Source organism: Panthera pardus, unplaced genomic scaffold, assembly GCF_024362965.1.
Source record: "Panthera pardus isolate Hobbes unplaced genomic scaffold, ASM2436296v1 HiC_scaffold_12, whole genome shotgun sequence".
Classification (NCBI taxonomy): Eukaryota; Metazoa; Chordata; class Mammalia; order Carnivora; family Felidae; genus Panthera; species Panthera pardus.
In genome coordinates, this window is record NW_026526677.1 from 8558280 (window position 1) to 8575518 (window position 17239).

Sequence of the window (17239 nt, forward strand, 5' to 3'; positions counted from 1 at the left end):
GAGCATGAGTGGGGGAGGGGCAGAGAGAGAGGGAGACACAGAATCCGAAGCAGGCTCCAGGCTTGGAGCTGTCAGCCCAGAGCCAGACGCGGGGCTCGAACTCACGAACCACGAGATCATGACCTGAGCCGAAGTCGGACGCCCAACCGACTGAGCCACCCAGGCGCCCCTTGATGTCATTTCTATTGCAGGTGTGGACTGCTGGACAGTGTCCACAATCTTTCTCTCTTCTCTCCCTCCCTCCTGTTTTCAGGGCTGCTTCCAGAAAGCCTTGCACACAGGCTCCAGGCTGGCCTCCTGCCTTGGGGACAAAGGCAGCTTCTCAGCATGGAACCCAGCATGGCGCCCAGCTCATTCCGGGTTCCTCTTCTGCCTCTCCCACCCTCACCCCTCCTTCACTCAGCACTTCCTGGGCCTCGGTTTCTCCTGGTCTTTCAAGACTTGCCTCTAGCAATATCTTCCCTAGAAGTCTTCTCAGTTTGGGTGGCCTCTCTCTCTTTTTTTAATTTTTAAAAAAAGTTTATTTATTTTGACAGAGAGAGAGAGAGAGAGCGCGCGTGCAAGCGGGAGAGGGGCAGAGACAGAAGGACAGAGAGATCCCAAGCAGGCTCCTTGCTATCAGCACAGAGCCTGACGAGGGGCTCATGACCTGCACCGAAGTCAAGAGCCAGAGTCACCCATGCGCCCTATGGATGGCCTCTCTCTTGGCTCTTATCCCCCCCCCCCCCGCCAATTGCAGTCAAGCCTGGCCAACCATTGGGCACCAAGGACGTAGTGCCTGGAGCCCACGATATCTATAGGGGCTCATGGAAACATTTTAATTCACTTTAAAATCAGAAGAGAAAAATGACTTTCGAGGGTCAAGAAGAGGCGTTAGTTTTTTCTCACATGGGAGAAAATAAAGGCATTTGCAGGGCCCATAAAAATCCATTAAATCTCTCTCTCTCTCTCTCTCTCTCTTTTTTTAAATAGAGGAAGACACTCACGGAGGCTAAAGTAGGTAGGGCCCGTGAAAAGCCACAATGGGGTCCTGACTGCCATTGCTTCCCATCACCTTAGCGGACCCAGTAGATGAAGATCTGCTGGGGTGGGGGGGGGGGTAGGTGGTGGAAATGACCCCCCCCTTTCCCACCCCCAACCCGGCTGTGTTAGGTAATTTTTTCGGTGACGAATGCGAAGCTTTATCTCCGGAGGGTGGCTGTGAGGATCAGTTGGTGAAAATCCTGCAGGACTACAGAGCCTGGAGCTGTTTCTGGAGCTGTGCAGGATGTGGGCAAGGAGAGAAGCATGGCTCAGAAAAAAAAAAAAAAAAAAAAAAGCTCCACCGGGGCCTTGATGTCTTTCTTTTGGTAACAAAATGCTCTTACTTAGGGGCGCCTGCTGATCTGAGGTTTGTGAGTTGGAGCCCCACGATGGGCAGAGAGATTACTTAAAAATAAAATCTTAAAACAGAAATTATCCTTAGGGAGAGAGCTGGAAAGGACATATACCAAAGTGTTGCAGGGAGGCCAGCCCCGATGGTGGCTTACCCTCGTACTTTTTTAACCCATACTTAGGAGCATGTGAAGGTCAGGTCTGTATCTCATTTTCCCTTTGTGGCCCTGGGCTTGGCACAAGTGTAGCACATAATGAATGAGGGAATTCTCCCATCTCCTGGCACCGCCTGGCACTCCATCAGCACCAGGGCCCCCCAGCCCCCAGAGGCTAAAAGTCGTGCGGCTCCAACCCGAAAGCAGGGCCAGCAGTGGAGCGAACAGAGCCGTAGGGCCGAGACTCAGTTTACCCAAAGTGACGTCTCCGGCAGGTCGTCATGGGGCTGACATCTCCAGCGGTGACAGACCCCTTTAGGCACTTCAGAAATTTTAGTTCTGGGCCCCTCTTCACAAACGCTTAGGGGATAGGCCTCCTGTGCTCCAGATCGCTTAATATTTCCCATGGCTCCCGAAGGGCTGGAATGGTTTCCTTGTTTTAAGCTGTTGGTGCCCGTTAAGTCGTAAACAGTTATCAGTCTTGCCTGTCTTGTTCACTGCCCCGCGCCTAAAAGCGTGTTGGCACACAGTAGGTATTGGGTGGGCGAATGAGTCTGTCGAGGGTGACTTCTTCAGCGGATCGCTGGATCCCCAGGGAAAAGCATACAACCCACCTCTAGATAATAAGACCCTGCATGGCCTCCGCACCCTGTAATTTGGATCTCTAGGAATCGCCTTTGTTGTGGGCGACCAACCACACGCGAAGCAAGCACCTGCTCCTCCAGCCGGTCCTCGCGGAAGGACCCCAGGCTGCCGCGCCCCTGACCGCTTCTCGGGGGGTCCCTTCTCTCCGCATCCTGGGGAGCTGGGGCCCCCGAGGCGTCCGGGGGCTCGCAGCCAGGGTCCGCCCCAGCGCTTCCCAGCCGTGGTGGCGCCCGTCCCCAGGTGCCCGACCCCCCGCCCGGGGTCAGCGTTCTTCGCCTCCTCGGGCCGGCGGGGGTCCTGGGGCTGCGTCAAGGGCACCCCCAGGCCTCCGGGGGCCAGAGCCTGAGTCACGGCGGCACACGCCTTCTCCTCCCGGCTTGCAGTCTGGGGCCCCCTCCGTCCCGCAGCGTCGGGCCCCGGCACAGCTGGCTCCCCCCGTGTCTACCGCGCGCCCCCTCTTCCCGGCCTGGGTCTCTGCGGCCCCCGCCCCCGGCCGGCTCCGGGGCAGCTTCGCCCGGTCGGCGCCTCCAATGGAGGAGCCCGAACTCCCGGCGCTCCGGGGCGGCTCCCGCGGGAGGGGGCGCGGCCGCCCCCGCGGCTCCACCCTCTCGGCGGGGCCGCGGCCATCTGGGGCCCCTGCCAGTCGCGTCCGCTCTGGGGCCCGCGTCCAGCTCGCGCGGGCGGAGGCGGCCCCGGCGGGGACCCGGGCCTCCCACCGGGCGATCCCCGGCCGGCGCGGGTGCAGGGAGCCGGGCGCTGAGATGCCCCGAGGGGGCAGCGGCTGCGAGCAGAGCCCGGGTGGAAGCGCGTCGCAGCGGACGCGGGCTCCCCTCGCCACTTCGGTGACCCTTCAGGAGCCGGGACCGGAGCCTCGGAGGCGGCGGTGCGGGCCCGCGAGGGCGGCGAGGTCTGTGCTCCCAACGTCCGGGGCGGGCGCCGGCTGCGGAGCCTCGGGCCAGCTCGTCGCCTCCCGCCTCTCCCCCCCAGCCCCCCGCGAGCTGGCAGGAGGAAATAGCGCGCGGCCCCTTTAAATTTACCCAGGAGCCCTTAAAGGAGCCCCAGGGGCCCCAGACAGGAGTCCCCACCCCGGTCCAGCCCGCGCCGCCGAGCGAGCAGCCAGCCGTCCGTGCGGCCAGCCGCCCCGTGCATGCGCCCCGCGCCCCGGGGCCCCGAGCACCGAGCGCCCCGCGCGGGCCGCCGCCGGCCCCGCGGCCCCGCGCCCCGCCGCCCCGGGGCCCCGCTCCGCAGCGCAGCGCATGGAGCCCGGCGGGGACCACCGGAGCCGGAGCGGCGGCGGCAGGGGCGGCCCCGGGCCAGCAGCGGCCTCGGCACGGGGCCGACGGCTGCCGCCCGCCGGATCGAGCGGCGGCGCGGAACCCGAGGAGGACGACGGCGGTAAGAGCTGGGGCCGGCGGCTCGGGCGGGGGCCCCGGCATGGGGGAGGGGAGGGCTGCGGCTCCGGGCTCCGGGCCCCTCTCCGCCGCCGAACAAAGGGGGGGACGCGGGCAGGGCGGCCGGGGGCGCCACCTGGCGGGCGCGGATCGCGGCTGCAGGGCCAGCGGGGGAGCCCCCCGCCCAGCTCCCGGGGTCCGCCCGCGGGGCTCGGGCGGATTCCCTCCCCCTTAAAGGGCCCCGCGGCCCCCGCCTCAGAGACCAGGCCGAAGGGTCCCCAAAGGGCCTGGCCAGGCGCCGTGGGGCGCGCGCTGTAGGCTCTTGGACTTGCGCCCCCGCCCCTTTCTCTTTCAGACTCCCAGGTGGTCTCCCTTATCCGGCTGTCTCTTAAAAGTCTGCCCAGACTATGGGTCGCTTTCGGGGGGCTTTCCCCTAGAGGAGCTGAGCTGGGAACTCCGCTGCTTTAAGTCGCGCTGCTCCTCCCCTCCTGTGGCCTTGCTTGCAGACAGGAATCCTTTTTCTTTTTCCCCATGTTCTTTCTAGGAAAGAGCTTGGCTTGCGCCTCGGGGTGGGGGGTGGGGGGACCCACCACTACCTAACCCACCGCGGGCAGTTTCTAAAGGGATGGGCTCGCTCACAAAGGCAGATACCCCTCCCGTCCGCGCGTTATCGCCTCCCTTCTTTTCGGAAAATTTTGCCACAATTTGTCAGCTATAGTAGGACCAGCCCGTCCTCCCCGTTCTCTCCCAGAGGACACTGTTTCTTCATTCCCCTGCTGAAGGGTCAGCGCCTTAAGACCCGTGACGGTTCTGTCCAGGCTAGGGAGACTCTGCCCTAATCTTCGAGCTCCCCTCCCAGAAACTCCCCATCCCCTTTTGTTTTTAAAGAATCTCAGCTCCTCCCCTTTTTTGGGCTCTTAAAGGGCCAATCCACCTTAGACTAGCATAGATCCAGCGCTGGAAGGATGCTTAGAGACCAGCTAGCCATCCAGTGCCTTTTCAGACAAAGAGGCTTAGGCCCAGAGAGCCACACTACCTATCAAAGATCACAGAGCAAGTTACCGGTGAAACCATACTGGAACCGAGGTCTCTGACTTTGAAGCCACTGCTTTTTTTCCTCTGGATCTACCGAAATCAAAACAAGCAAACACCACAATGGTGACAGGAGTCCTCTCTGGTCCTGTCTTTTGTTTCTCTGACCCTGAGATTCTCCAGAGGGAGCATGACCACACTTGTCCATTCAGCTTATGTGGCCAGGAAACCCTTTTCTAAATAAAATAGGGTCCAAACTGCAAGGAAGGTGGGGGACCGCTTCGGGTGTCTGCCTGTTTGGCCAAAGGCAACACCACCGGGGTAGTGTGCTGTGCTTGGGCCTCTCCAGTGCCTGCCCCTTGATTGCTGGGCAGTGGCCGGCTCTCTGCCAGAGCAAAAAATAAATCCCCAGAAAGACTTAATGGGCTCCAGTGGGTGGTGGCCACTCCCTTCCGCAGAATCTTCAGTAGCCACTTTGGTGGCCCTCCTGCCGGTCCCCTTGCAGGGTGGTCGGCTCTCCCAGACTCTAGGGAAGTCAGGGTCCTAGAAACTCCTTTCCCTGGAGGTGTTGACAGCTTTGTCTTGGGGATCCCTCCCGTGGGTGCCTGTATTTGGGGAGCCGACGATGCTTAGCACCCCCCAAAATGGGACTCTCAGAAGGCTGCATTGGAGGCATCATTGGAAAAAGGGGGAAGATCTTTGGGTGGGGCCCTCCTGGCTGGGGCCTCAGACGGGTGGGTCCTGTGTGCAGCCCTGGATGCAGACAGATGCCCCCTTTGTTCTTCTCGCCCCACTGCCCGCTCTGCTCTGGCCGGAACCGCCCCGGCGTGCTGCTCTCCTGGCTTCGCTCTTACAGCCCTCCTCCAAACAGGGTGCCACAGAGAGCCAGCTGCCTGCTTGGCCTTCACCTCATTTTTAAAAAAAAAAGTCAGAGCTCGCCCCTCGTATCCCTTCGTTCTTGGCCCTCTCTTAAAGGGTCCTCACTCTTCATAAAGGGGCCAATGCTTTGACTCCCGCCTCTCCCACATCCCTCTAGTTGCTGTTGCCATCCTTTTCCTGCCCCTGAACGACCCTTCCCCCGCCTCCCTTTCTCTGCAAAATCCCAGCCTGGGTTCTTTCCCTGGAAATCGGACATTGAAAAACTGTCTCCCTTTCCCCCCCCCCCCCTCTTCAGGGCAAGATCTTCAGCTGGAAGGGGGTGCCTTGGGGTCCTGGGGGAGTGCCCCCCTGCCCTCCTCCAGGGCCAGGGGACCGGCATCTTCAGGCAGGAAATACTCAGACCACTGTGAGGCCCGGGCCTCGAGGCCCGGAAAGAGCCGCATCCCCGGCCGCGACCACCGGCGCTACTACCACGACCACTGGCGGCTGGAGTACCTGATGGACTTCAACCCCGCCCGGCACGGCATGGTGTGCATGGTGTGCGGCAGCTCCCTGGCCACCCTCAAGCTCAGCACCATCAAGCGGCACATCCGCCAAAAGCACCCCTACTCCCTGCATTGGAGCCCCCGGGAGAAGGAAGTCATCAGCAACAGCTGGGATGCCCACCTGGGGCTGGGGGCCTGTGGAGAGTCTGAGGGCCTGGGGGCCCAGGGGGCTGAGGAGGAGGAGGAAGAGGAAGAGGAAGAGGAGGAGGAGGGGGCCAGCCTGCAAGCTTGCCCGCCCAAGGGCCCAGGTAACGCAGGACTTGGAGAGGCAGGGGCGGGGGGTGGCAGGTGGGGCCGGGGCCCGGGGCCGGGTGGGGCCGCCTCCCCAGCCAACGAACGGATTTTCCTGAGCCAGTCACTGCTCTTTTTTGGGTGGGGTCTGCTTACTGCCCTTACCGTACAGTACTGGGGGAGGGACAGTGAGGTGAGGGGGTCTCCCGCATCCCCCCCGAGAGAGATTCGGCGTTCTGCGGATGTAGAAGGTTCAAGGAGACTGGAGGTGGGGGGATGGGCGGGGGGGGGGGGGGAAGGCTGGGAGGAGAGGGTGCTGGAAAGGTCCGGCCTGACAGTGAAGTCCGGGGAAGGGGCCAGAATCTGGGTCTCCGGGAGGAGCGGGTGGGGCTTCGGGTTTGTGTGCAGGCAGGTTCGGAGGTGAAGGAGTCAAGGCATGGGGGGAGAGGGCGAGAAGGCCGAAGGTTAGGCAGAGCCCGAGCGAGGGAGAGGCTTGTGGAGGACCTGGCTGCCGCGGGGAGCTCCCTGGATCGCCAGCGTCTCGGTTCCTAACCTCGCTCCGACCCTTTCAGGCAAAGCCCCAGCTGGTGAGGGCGGCCGATGCCAGCGGCGAGGGGGCCCAGTGGCACCCCGGGCTCGGCGTCGGCGCCTGTCAGCCTCCCGGAGGGCCGGGGGCAGCAGGGGGCTGGGGGCCCGGCGGCTGGAGCGGAGGCTGAAGGAGTCCCTGCAGAACTGGTTCCGGGCAGAGTGTCTCATGGACTATGACCCTCGGGGGAACCGGCTGGTGTGCATGGCCTGTGGCCGGGCACTGCCCAGCCTGCACCTGGATGACATCCGCGCCCACGTGCTGGAGGTGCACCCCAGCTCCCTGGGGCTCAGCGGCCCCCAGCGCAGCGCCCTGCTGCAAGCCTGGGGAGGCCAGCCCGAGACACTGTCTGAGCTCACTCGGTCCCCACCAGGTGCGAGGCCCATCCCTGGGCCGAGACCCCCCTCCCCCATATTAGGGCTGCAAAGTGGGGCCTGTGGCCAAAACCGGGAGGGACTCCTCTCCACACCCACACCCACACTCACCCACCCGCAGACAGGCACACACACACCCACACCCACACCGGCTGGGGCTTCTAGACAGGGGCTGGGGTGAGGACCCCTCTGCGTGGGTAAGGGCAACCCTGCCCCCAGGCTGAGCCCCTCTCCCTCACCCCTTCCCCAACAGACGACGACCTCGTCCCCCAGGACCTGACCAGAAAGAGCCGGGACCCCGCCCCCACTGCCGGAGCCCTATCCTCTCAGGATCTCAGTCCCCCAGACGTAAAAAAGGAAGAGGCTGGCGGGGTCCCTGAGAGGCCCGGGCCGGCAGAGGAGGAGGAGGAGGAGGAGGAGGGCGAGAGGGTGGGGGTCCCGGGCCGGTCGCCGCGGGGCCGTGACCACCGCCGCCGCCACCAGGAGCGCTGGCGGCTGGAGTACCTCATGGAGTTGGACGGCGGCCGGCGCGGCCTGGTGTGCATGGTGTGCGGGGGCGCGCTGGCCTCGCTCAAGATGAGCACCATCCAGCGGCACATCCGCCAGCGCCACCCGGGCTCCACGCGCCTCAGCGGGCCTGTTAAGGCCCTTATCGCCCAGGAGTGGAGCGAGCAGGCCGCTCACCTGCTGGCCCTGGGGCTGCCCCGCCCCGAGTCCCCCAGGGACCCTGCCGCCCCCGGCACAGCCGCAGCCTCCGAGGAGGGGGGAGGGGAAGAGGAGGAGGAGCCGGAGGAGGAGTGGTGGGGTGAGCTGGCGCAGGGCCAGAGCAGGTGGCGCGGGAGAGTGGGGGCAGGGACCCGGGCCAGGCAGGGAGCGAAGGCTGGGAGTGCCGGGGTGGGAGGGGGTGGGGAGAGTGGAAGGCTGAAGGGGAGGCCGGGGAGGATGGGCCCGGAGGGCCGAGGCGGGCGGTCGTGGAGCCGAGACCCTGGACGCGGTCGGCTCGCCCTCCGCCGGCTCCAGTGCGGTCCTTTGTCCCTTCCTAGGCGACGTCCCGCTCTCCCCAGGGGAGCCGTCGGAACGGCCCGCGGAGGAAGAGGACGACGACGAGGACGGCCAGGAGCCCGGGGGACTCGCCTTCCCGCCGCTGCCCCCTCCGCCGCCGCCGCCGCCGCCTCCGCCCCCGCCCCGCAGCCGAGAGCAGCGGCGGAACTACCAGCCGCGCTGGCGGGGCGAGTACCTGATGGACTACGACGGCAGCCGGCGCGGCCTGGTGTGCATGGTGTGCGGGGGCGCGCTGGCCACTCTCAAGGTCAGCACCATCAAGCGGCACATCCTGCAGGTGCACCCCTTCTCCATGGACTTCACGCCCGAGGAGCGCCAGACCATCCTGGAGGCTTACGAGGAGGCGGCGCTGCGCTGCTACGGCCACGAGGGCTTCGGGCCGCCGGCTCCGGCGCCGCGCGACGGCGGCGCGGACCTCAAAGCGGGCGCCATTTGTCGCGCGTAGCGGGCTCGCGGGGCGGCTCGGCCCTGTGCTCGGCCGGCCCTCGGGCCGGGACGCCCAGCTTCCCGCGGCACTGACCGCCGCAGCTGCCCCCCCGCTGGCCGGGCCGGGCGGAAATAGGAATTGGGTGGGGTCGCCGGCTTCCGCTCGGTGCCCAGGAGCACCCCCCCCCCCCCCCGGGGCCGGTCGGTGCGCTGCGGGAAGCGCGCGCTCGCTTCGGATCCGGAGCCCTGGCCCTCCCCCGCGCTGGGCCCCACGTTTCCCGAAAGGCCACCTTGGCCTCCGAGCGTGTGCACGTTGGGTTTCCAACCCCGGCCCCGCGCCGGGCCGGGGTGGGGGTGCCGACAGTCAGTATTAGGGCCCCAAGGGTTGGGGGGAGGGCAGGAAGGCCGCGCCGGCGCCGTCCCTGGGCGGGGGCCCAGTTCCCCGCGGCGTTGCACGCGGGCAGGCACGGTCCCCGGGGTCGCGGGCGGCTGCCGCCGGGACCTCATTGGTATTCGCGGCCGCTCGGAGGCCAGGACTGCGGACGAGGGCTTCCAGCGGGGGGCGGGGCGGCGGGGCTCGGGAGCCCCACCCCCGGGCGGCGAGGACACCAGGGACCGCGGGCGGGCGTCCCGGAGGCGGGGGCGGAGCTGGGCTGGGGCTCCGGCAGCTGCGCCAGCCCTCCCAGGCGGGCTCTGGGGACGGTGCGCCCCGCGGCCCCTCCCGCCTCCTCCGCTCCTGCCACGCCCTCCCGGGCCCCGATCTTGTAAAGGGATTAGCACTTTTCTTCTTTGCTCCTCTCCTGCTCTGAAGGCCTCCGTTTCCCCCCTAAACTCAGTCAGGCACTCCTGCTCTATCGTTCCCCGACAGTCCGAGCCCGGGGCACTGGAGGTCCCGGCAGTTGGCGTTCTATTCCCGTCCCTTCCTGTCCCCCTTTGTACACGGTGGACGTGCCACCCATTCTCAGCACCCAAGGGCTTGGGGCCGGGCCTCGGCCTTCCTTTCTCTAACCCGCGGCAGCGCCAGGCCCAGTGGGGCCGGGAAGGGGCCCCGCGATCTCCCAGGCAGGTCCGAGTGGGATGTGTAGATTCATTCTCCTGTGGAGAACAGGTGGCCCCGAGATCAGGCCCTTTTTGCTCTTTGTATTTTATTTTGAAACTGTATTTAATGCTTTTATATGAAAGGGGGAGGGGCGGGGAGCGAGCTGTCCCATTCACCCTTATGTGCAAATGTCTTATTTATTATACGTGTATCAGAGATAAGCTGTGAGGTGGTGGAGGAAGGACCTACAGGAAGGAGTGAGGACAGAGGTGGGGCTGGGGGACCCCAAACATCCCACACTAATGTGTGACCCTCCTCCGGGGCCTGTCCTCAAGTCTCCGGGCCCCAGTGTCTGCTCTTCACATAGCCAGGCCGGTTCCTTTGGTCTTAAAGCCTGAGAGTGGGGAGGTGAGTGGGCGGACTTGAGGGTTGGGTCTGGAGGTGGAGGGGCCCTGGCACTTGGGGCCAGGGCCGGCCTCTGTGGGTGGGTGGGAAAGCCCAGTGCAAAGAGGAAGCCCTTCCTCATCCCAGCACCCCCAGGCCAGAGCCCAAGGTTCAAGTGCCTCAGGCCCAGTCCCCTGGACTCTTCCTGATTGGGAATTGGATTTTATACCACGGATTTTATAGCATTTTTATATAATTCAAGATTGTCAAAGCTGGCAAGACCTTGGAGATCAACCAGTACCTGCCCCCTTAACCCCTTTCCCAGATAAGGTAGTGAAGGACAGAAACTGAAATGATCACACAGCCAGGTAGGAACAGTATAGAACTAGAATGGAAATCCCGACTCCCAATTCAGTGTTGTTTGCACTACACCACACTGCCTCCCAGTCTCTGTAAATTCGTACAATTTCTTTTCCCACTAGGCCTGCCAAAGGATGGCACATGCTGGGTGCTGCAGGCCGTTTCAGTGCAGTCGTGACCTGGGGATGGCAAAGAACTGCACGCCTCCTGGGAACGAGCAGTCTCCAGGCCACCACAGGCCTCAGCTCCCGGGTTGGGGCGGCAGTCTTCATCAGAACCCCACAAGTGGGGCTGACACCTGTCCCACGGCCTCTCCGGTAGGGCAAGGGCTCTGGTATTCTCTGGGTTTTGTTGCAAATGCCACCAGCGATTCAGGAAATCCTGCATGAGCTGTCGGTTGACTGAAAAGTGAATTCCCAGTGTGTTTGAAACTCCCAGGGTTTTTGAGACAGTATTAAAAGCTTGAGAACAGGGATTGCAGATGGCACCAGGCTGGGCACTGCCATTCTTTTATTTTCCTTCGTGCATGTTGTTTTCAGATCCAGAACGAATATTTTACCACTTTTACTACCCTGCCTGTTCAGAAACAGTAGGCAAAGTGAGGTGACCTATTCTGGTCACCCAAGCCCGCTGCCCAAGTTCAGGTCAGCCAGGACAGAGAGCTGGTTAGGAATGGCTTTTCCCCTTGATAGGCAGGGAGAGAGGCCTTAGGAAGACAGGAGTCAAAGTCTTCATGGAGAGGCAGCCCCAAGCACTCCACGGGTTCCCAAAGTGTGGCCACGGGGACCGGTAGCTTCAGCATCACTTTAGGAACCTACTAGAGATGCAAATCCTTGGGCCCCACCCTGATGAATCAGAAATGGGCGGCACCCAGCAGTCCTTTCTGATAAGCCCTCCAGTGATCATGGAGCTGAAGATCTAAGCCCCAGTGACCCGAGTGCCACCGTAGTGATTCCTGCTTTGACGGCGGCCATGGCCTCTTGGGTTAGGGGTCAGGGGGGTTAGGTGGTCCTCCTCTCTAGGTGCCTCCTCCTTGCCTTGGGAAGTCTGACATGAACAGGTGAAGTTTCTTCATGAAGTTTTTGTTAATGGTATGCTTGCTATTATGGCCAATATGTAAATGTTACTCTGAATCCATATTTATATACCATGTTAGTGACATTACTCGAACATTTGTATGTGTATTTGTGAAGTTGTTTGCATCAGTTATTTTTTAAAAATTTCAGCCTAAGTTTTCTAAGAGGTATGTTGAATAAATTTTTAAAATCCAGCTTAAGGGTCATGGCAGCCTTAGTTTTGGGGGAAGAAAAAACCTGAAGTGATGACAGTTCTTTGAGCAAAGACCTGATGTATGTAGTGTCTGCTTTCCATGGTGACTCAAGCACACGGTGGCTCTGATTTATAGGCTGCTTCATGTTGCAGACGGGAAACCCTCCTAGGTTGGTGTGAGGCTGAACCGGGACAACAGACCCTCTGGCCCCTCCCACTCCTCATCTTCCTAAGGTCACCTCTCAGAGGGTCTCCGTGATCTTTCAGAAACCAAATGCACAGCTTTGCTCTACGATGGAAATTCTGCAACCTTGGGAACTATGACCAGTATCAACTAGTAGGTGCTTTTTAAAGCCTCAAAGGTGGAGTGGGGATGGGGGCCGGTGGAAGCCTGGTTCTTACTTTACCCAAACTGTGTATAAAGAATAAAGTTAGCAGAATGACACCGCAGTCACTGTGGTTTTTTTTTCTTTCAATTTTTTTTTATTAATAACACATCAATTTGCAGTTTTACAGGAACCAAGATTCAAGTTCCTTAGGTGCTACTGTATTTTTATGTTGCACGCACATACACGCACACACAGTTTCATTAGTAATATTTCACCTATGGGTTTTTCTTAAGAAAAAAAAAAAAACAACTCCTGTGTGGCACAAAGATCTGTCCAATTACCTAAATACAGCAGTAACAAAACAAAACAGCTAGGTGTGGAGGCTTCCAGTGCAGAAAAGGGTCCTTTGGAGGGGAAGCCCAAAAAGTTGATCAGTGCACTGACTTCCTGGGAGGGCGTAAGATAGGATGGAGAGTATGTTTCTGACTCTGACATGAAATCAGCTTAAAAATTCAAAAGGAAAGAGGGCTAAGAAAATAGGAAAATGGAGTAAGGCAAGGGTACCTTTTACCCATCTAAATGCTGAAGTAACTTCTCCAAAACAGTAGAAAGAAAATTTCCACTACCTTCTACAGAGTTGCACTGCTTTGGGACCGTCAAACACTATAGCCCTTACTTTAAAGTCACCAGCGCACATTCCCTCATGACTAGGAGTTTACAACCTGAAGGAGCTCAGACGACTTTTCTTTCAAGTTGACTGAATTTTCATGTTGGAAGGGGACAAAGACGCTGATCGGTCTCAACAGGAATCAGATTCCCGATCGCCCTCCGTCTGATGTCGGTCTGGGTTGTTCTGTTAGCTTTCAATGGTGCACGGAGTCCATCAACACAAGCTGGCCCTGCCTGGTCGCCTTTACCTAACGCTTCGGGGAAAGCACTCTCAGAAGGAGCACCCTGGGCCATGGCAGAGGCGCTAAGACATTTCACGCGCCTGAAGCCGAAGGAGCCGCGAACCGTAACACACACCCGTAAGCTAGCCTCAAAGTCAAAGCTCCCTGTGAACCACAGAATGCACTTCCTCACACTAACCTCTGGCTTCTCCACCACAGACACACACAATCTCCTCTCAAGCCAGCTTGGCTTTGGTGCTTAGGGTAAGATGACGAGCACGGGGTAAGGATGTGGCATGGGAAGGAGGAAGCTGCAGAGAAAAGACAACAGCAAAAAAGGCCTTTTGTTTCTGTATTCACCTCTTGAGAATGTTTCCCCCCCACGGACTGAGACAGGATTACAACAACTCAACACCTGAGGAGCCCACATGCAGATTATTTTTTTTCTCTAACAAGTTTACAGCAGTTACAGACATTTATTTCATAATAAGAAAAGTACAACCATATTTATTAAACTCGAGGTGAGGTGGGCAGGGAAGGAGGAGGAAAGCACATTCAGGAATGAGTTCTCAAACTAAAGCTCAGAACTGGTGCCCACAAGAAACGACACAGACACCACCCTCCCAAATGGCGGGAACTTTCCTTTCTAGGGATGAGCGGGAGAGGGAGGGCCTTCACAGTCCCACTTTCCGGTTCCAACCTTGGTTACCAGATGGCATTCTGGGAATCAGGAATGCACACTATCACCTACAAGTTATTCATAGACTTGGAAGTTCTATCATTACGTGAAGAAGAGGAATGTCAGGAGCAGCCGCTCACACTGTGGGGCAGGAAGATGGGGTCAGAGAGCTGCCAAAGACCCGTGGGAAGGAATCCCACTCTTGTCCCCGGATAATTTCCTCATAAGTTAATCATCATTTCTTAACTTAAAAATAAGGGTAAGACTGACGGGAAGCTGCGTAAGACTAGTCCTTGAAAACTGGATAGCAGGATCCAAGAGCAGTGCTTTACCTTTCATTTTCTCCTTGACCTCCAACCTCTCCCCTTTCAAGCTCCAAGTAAAAGCCCCACCACCATTAAGGTACTGATTTACCCTATTAGATTCTTTCTTTATTCTTTTGGGTCCTAAGATATCAGTTCTTTTTGAAGTCCAACAATTCTTGTGCTTGATACTGAGGGTAAAGGGAAAGGAGGGGAGAAAACACCAAATTAAGAAAAAGAAGCTTGGAATGCAGGCTCGAGCTGACACGGAGCACGTTCCTTCATAGTACAAGTAATAACGTTATAACTATTAAGTGGTGTTTTAGTAACTGTTGCATTTCTGGTTTCCATGTACTTATTCTGCCTTTTTTTTTGCGATTCCTGGGAGTTTTGCTTGTATCCTATTGAAGAAAGAAAAAAGAGAAGGTGAAAAGACAGACATTGGTTCTAGGTTTTTACTTTAACAGTGACACTGGAAGACAGTCCTGAACTTGCTGGAGCACTGTGGAAACTTACCCTCCCATTCCCAACAGGCTTACTCTGGATGAAAAGAGGCAGGGGCCGAGGCCGGTCTGGGACGAGCTGAGGGGTCCACAAAGATCCATCCCCTCTCCCTGCCACCATGCCAGCTCCCTGTCCTGTTTCACTGCTTGCACCTCCTGGCCCCTTCACGGGGGGTTCCAGAGGAGAATAAGGGGTATCTGGGCATAATGCCTCCTATGTTCTCCACCCCGGCAGTGCAAGAGCCCATTTCTCTGGGAATACGAGGTTACCCACTAGTGCCCCAAAGGAACCGAGAGTCAAGGGTCGAGGTGACATATAAAAAGACGACAGGAGCAGGCGACAGTTCCCAGCCCCTCACCAGACACCAAAGCTACCCTTTATTTTGTGCATCAAGGTTACCCATCACTGAGGTCATTCACACACCAGTGTCGAAGCCACTCCAGCAGGGACTAACCAAGACCTTTTTAACCAAGGTTTAAAAGCTAAGCTATGACCATCTTTCCCAATGAGGAGCGAACAGCAACCAGATACATATTTGTGCTAACTGTCCTTGCCTGGTTTTAGCTCCAACGTATACCTAAAAAAGCGGAAGAGCAAGTAAAGACCCTGGCATCAAGCCCAAGTTGTGTGCATAGAGTCGGTTTTAGAAAAAGCACTAAAATCTGGGATATGAAAGGGACTGGAACTGGGGGTGGGGAGAGCACGAAAGAGATATAACTGCTTTTGAGGTTTTGTTTCTTAAATGTCTGAATATGGAAAAATGTTAATATTTTAATTAAAAGTATGGGTTCCTTAGTGTTTACTGTTAAGTAATTTAAAAAACTCCAAAAAACCCCAAATGGTTCCTTGATAGAGGGAGTCATAAAAATGTCTACCAGTATTTTATTACTACTTGATTTTAATATTAAATTGGTTTAAGAAAACAGAAAACGGGGATTTGGTAGTTTTAGAAAAGAGGTAGCTTTGCACCTTGAGTCATTTCTTTAGTAAATCTCTTATTTCTGAAAAGAGAGGGAAGAGTTTGGCTTAAAATTGATACACGTGAAAATAGATGCATGTGAGCTGGCAACCACGAACACTGAAAGGCCAATTCAAAAAGGCAAAGGTTCTAATTCCATTGATTCTTTTTAGTCTAAGACACAAAGGATATTTTTTTAAGGAAGCAGATGAAATAATTTCTAATAAAATCAAACTATTAACCAACATTTTTTCTTCAGGGTGAAAATTACTTTCTCTGAGTCAGTATTTTACAGAGGAGGCTAAAATTAATTGGGGAAAAACACACATGTCATAATAAAATGTGGAACTTAAGCATACTTACTTTTCAACAATTGACTTGGTCTGATCGCGGGCGATGCCAACATAGTGATCAATCTGGGTCTTTAAGGAAGGAAAGAGACTCAGTTACGGCAACACACAGATTAACAATTTCCCTGAAGGTAACGTTCTGTTGTCCAGTTTAATAATTTTTTAAAAAAATAGTAATGAATACTCTGCGAAATGAAAATGTCCCGTTTAAAAAAATATATTTTAAAAACGTAAGGTTTCAGAATTTAAATTATGCCACAAACACCTCATACTCTGTTGGAAGTAAAAATCACTCATTTCTTTTGCTAAGGTCTTACTTGCTAGGTGTTTCCTTTAGAGACACTGGAGTAAAGCATTTTCTGAATACTAGAAACAGTCTAATCTATACTCTGTAATCACAAACGTGTTTTGGCTCCCACGTAAGACTAATTCATTTAATACCAAAAGGCATAAATAAAGTCTGTTGATGGATGACAACCTACAAAGAATAACCTTCTCACATCCACCAAGGCTCTGCACACGGCATTCCACAATGCAAACATCTTTCCACACTGATGGGATTCCCGTAATAGCCTTGACGGTTTAAATTTCTTTTCAGATACCAGCTTTTATTTACTTAAGCATTTCTTCCAACTTAGTTTTTTGCACAGATAATGCATCCACCTGATTAAAACTTGAAAGACGCAGCGAGGCACAAAAATAAGTCTCCTTCCTACCCTTTTCTCTCCTCAACATTCAGTTTTTCTTGGTATAGGAAACCACTATTACCAATTTCATATAGGCTCCTGACTTATAAAATCAGACTGCAGAAATGGGTTAGAAAATGGTTGCTCCAAACTTTCGATGCCTAAATCGTGAACTGAAACTAGTCATAATCAACAGGCTTATCCGATTCAAAACAGATACGTGCTTACCTTGTACTTCTCATAGACAATTGGAACGCTGAAAATGAGCAGTTCAGCTGTAAGAGAATCACAGGACACGGCAGGTATAAATATGAGGCAGTCAAAAAGACCCAAGACTCAAGTAATACACACCATTTTTCCTCAGCAAATACAGGGAAACCTGAATCTTCAATATGAGAAATCCTACCTAGAGCCCTCAATTAAGGACAGTTAGCTATAGGGGCGCCTGGGTGGCTCAGTCGGTTAAGCGGCCGACTTCGGCTCAGGTCATGATCTCGCGGTCCGTGAGTTCGAGCCCCGCGTCGGGCTCTGTGCTGACAGCTCAGAGCCTGGAGCCTGTTTCAGACTCTGTGTCTCCCTCTCTCTGACCCTCCCCTGTTCATGCTCTGTCTCTCCCTGTCTCAAAAATAAATAAAACGTTAAAAAAAAAAAAAAAAAAAAAAAAAGGACAGTTAGCTATAGGTACACAGGCTGCCTGCCTTCTTTGTATTACAAATAATTTCCAAATTATGAAAATGATTTCTTCTTTAAAAATATTTATTTTTGAGAGGGGGGAGGGGCAGAGAAAGA

The 17239-nt window shown here is 56.6% G+C and overlaps 2 protein-coding genes across 4 annotated transcripts in view; one reads left to right on the forward strand and one right to left on the reverse strand.

Moving 5' to 3' along the window:
- Positions 1-3323: 3323 nt before the first annotated feature.
- ZFTA (zinc finger translocation associated) lies at positions 3324-11753 on the forward strand. The gene is made up of 5 exons (XM_053899580.1): positions 3324-3569; positions 5772-6269; positions 6825-7211; positions 7466-8017; positions 8256-11753. The coding sequence occupies exons 1-5, from the start codon at positions 3431-3433 to the stop codon at positions 8717-8719; spliced, it is 2040 nt and encodes a 679-aa protein (XP_053755555.1). The 5' UTR covers positions 3324-3430; the 3' UTR covers positions 8720-11753.
- Positions 11754-13309: 1556 nt separating this feature from the next.
- Positions 13310-17239, reverse strand: part of RTN3 (reticulon 3) — a 59050-nt gene continuing 55120 nt past the window's right edge. For all 3 annotated transcript variants that reach the window (XM_053899577.1, XM_053899578.1, XM_053899579.1), the window contains 3 exons: positions 16679-16725; positions 15778-15836; positions 13310-14353 (listed from right to left, as the gene is read on the reverse strand). In XM_053899577.1, the coding sequence (XP_053755552.1) occupies positions 14308-14353; positions 15778-15836; positions 16679-16725 (152 nt within the window). In that variant the 3' untranslated portion in view covers positions 13310-14307. The remainder of the gene's footprint in view (positions 14354-15777; positions 15837-16678; positions 16726-17239) is intronic.

What these genes read in the sequence shown, in the direction of transcription:
- ZFTA (XM_053899580.1), top strand. Translation starts at nt 3,431, where the DNA reads ATGGAGCCCGGCGGGGACCACCGGAGCCGGAGCGGCGGCGGCAGGGGC. An exon ending in ACCCGAGGAGGACGACGGCG is followed by an intron (nt 3,570 to 5,771) that starts GTAAGAGCTGGG and finishes CCCCCTCTTCAG; the next exon opens with GGCAAGATCTTCAGCTGGAA. An exon ending in GCCGGAGGAGGAGTGGTGGG is followed by an intron (nt 8,018 to 8,255) that starts GTGAGCTGGCGC and finishes GTCCCTTCCTAG; the next exon opens with GCGACGTCCCGCTCTCCCCA.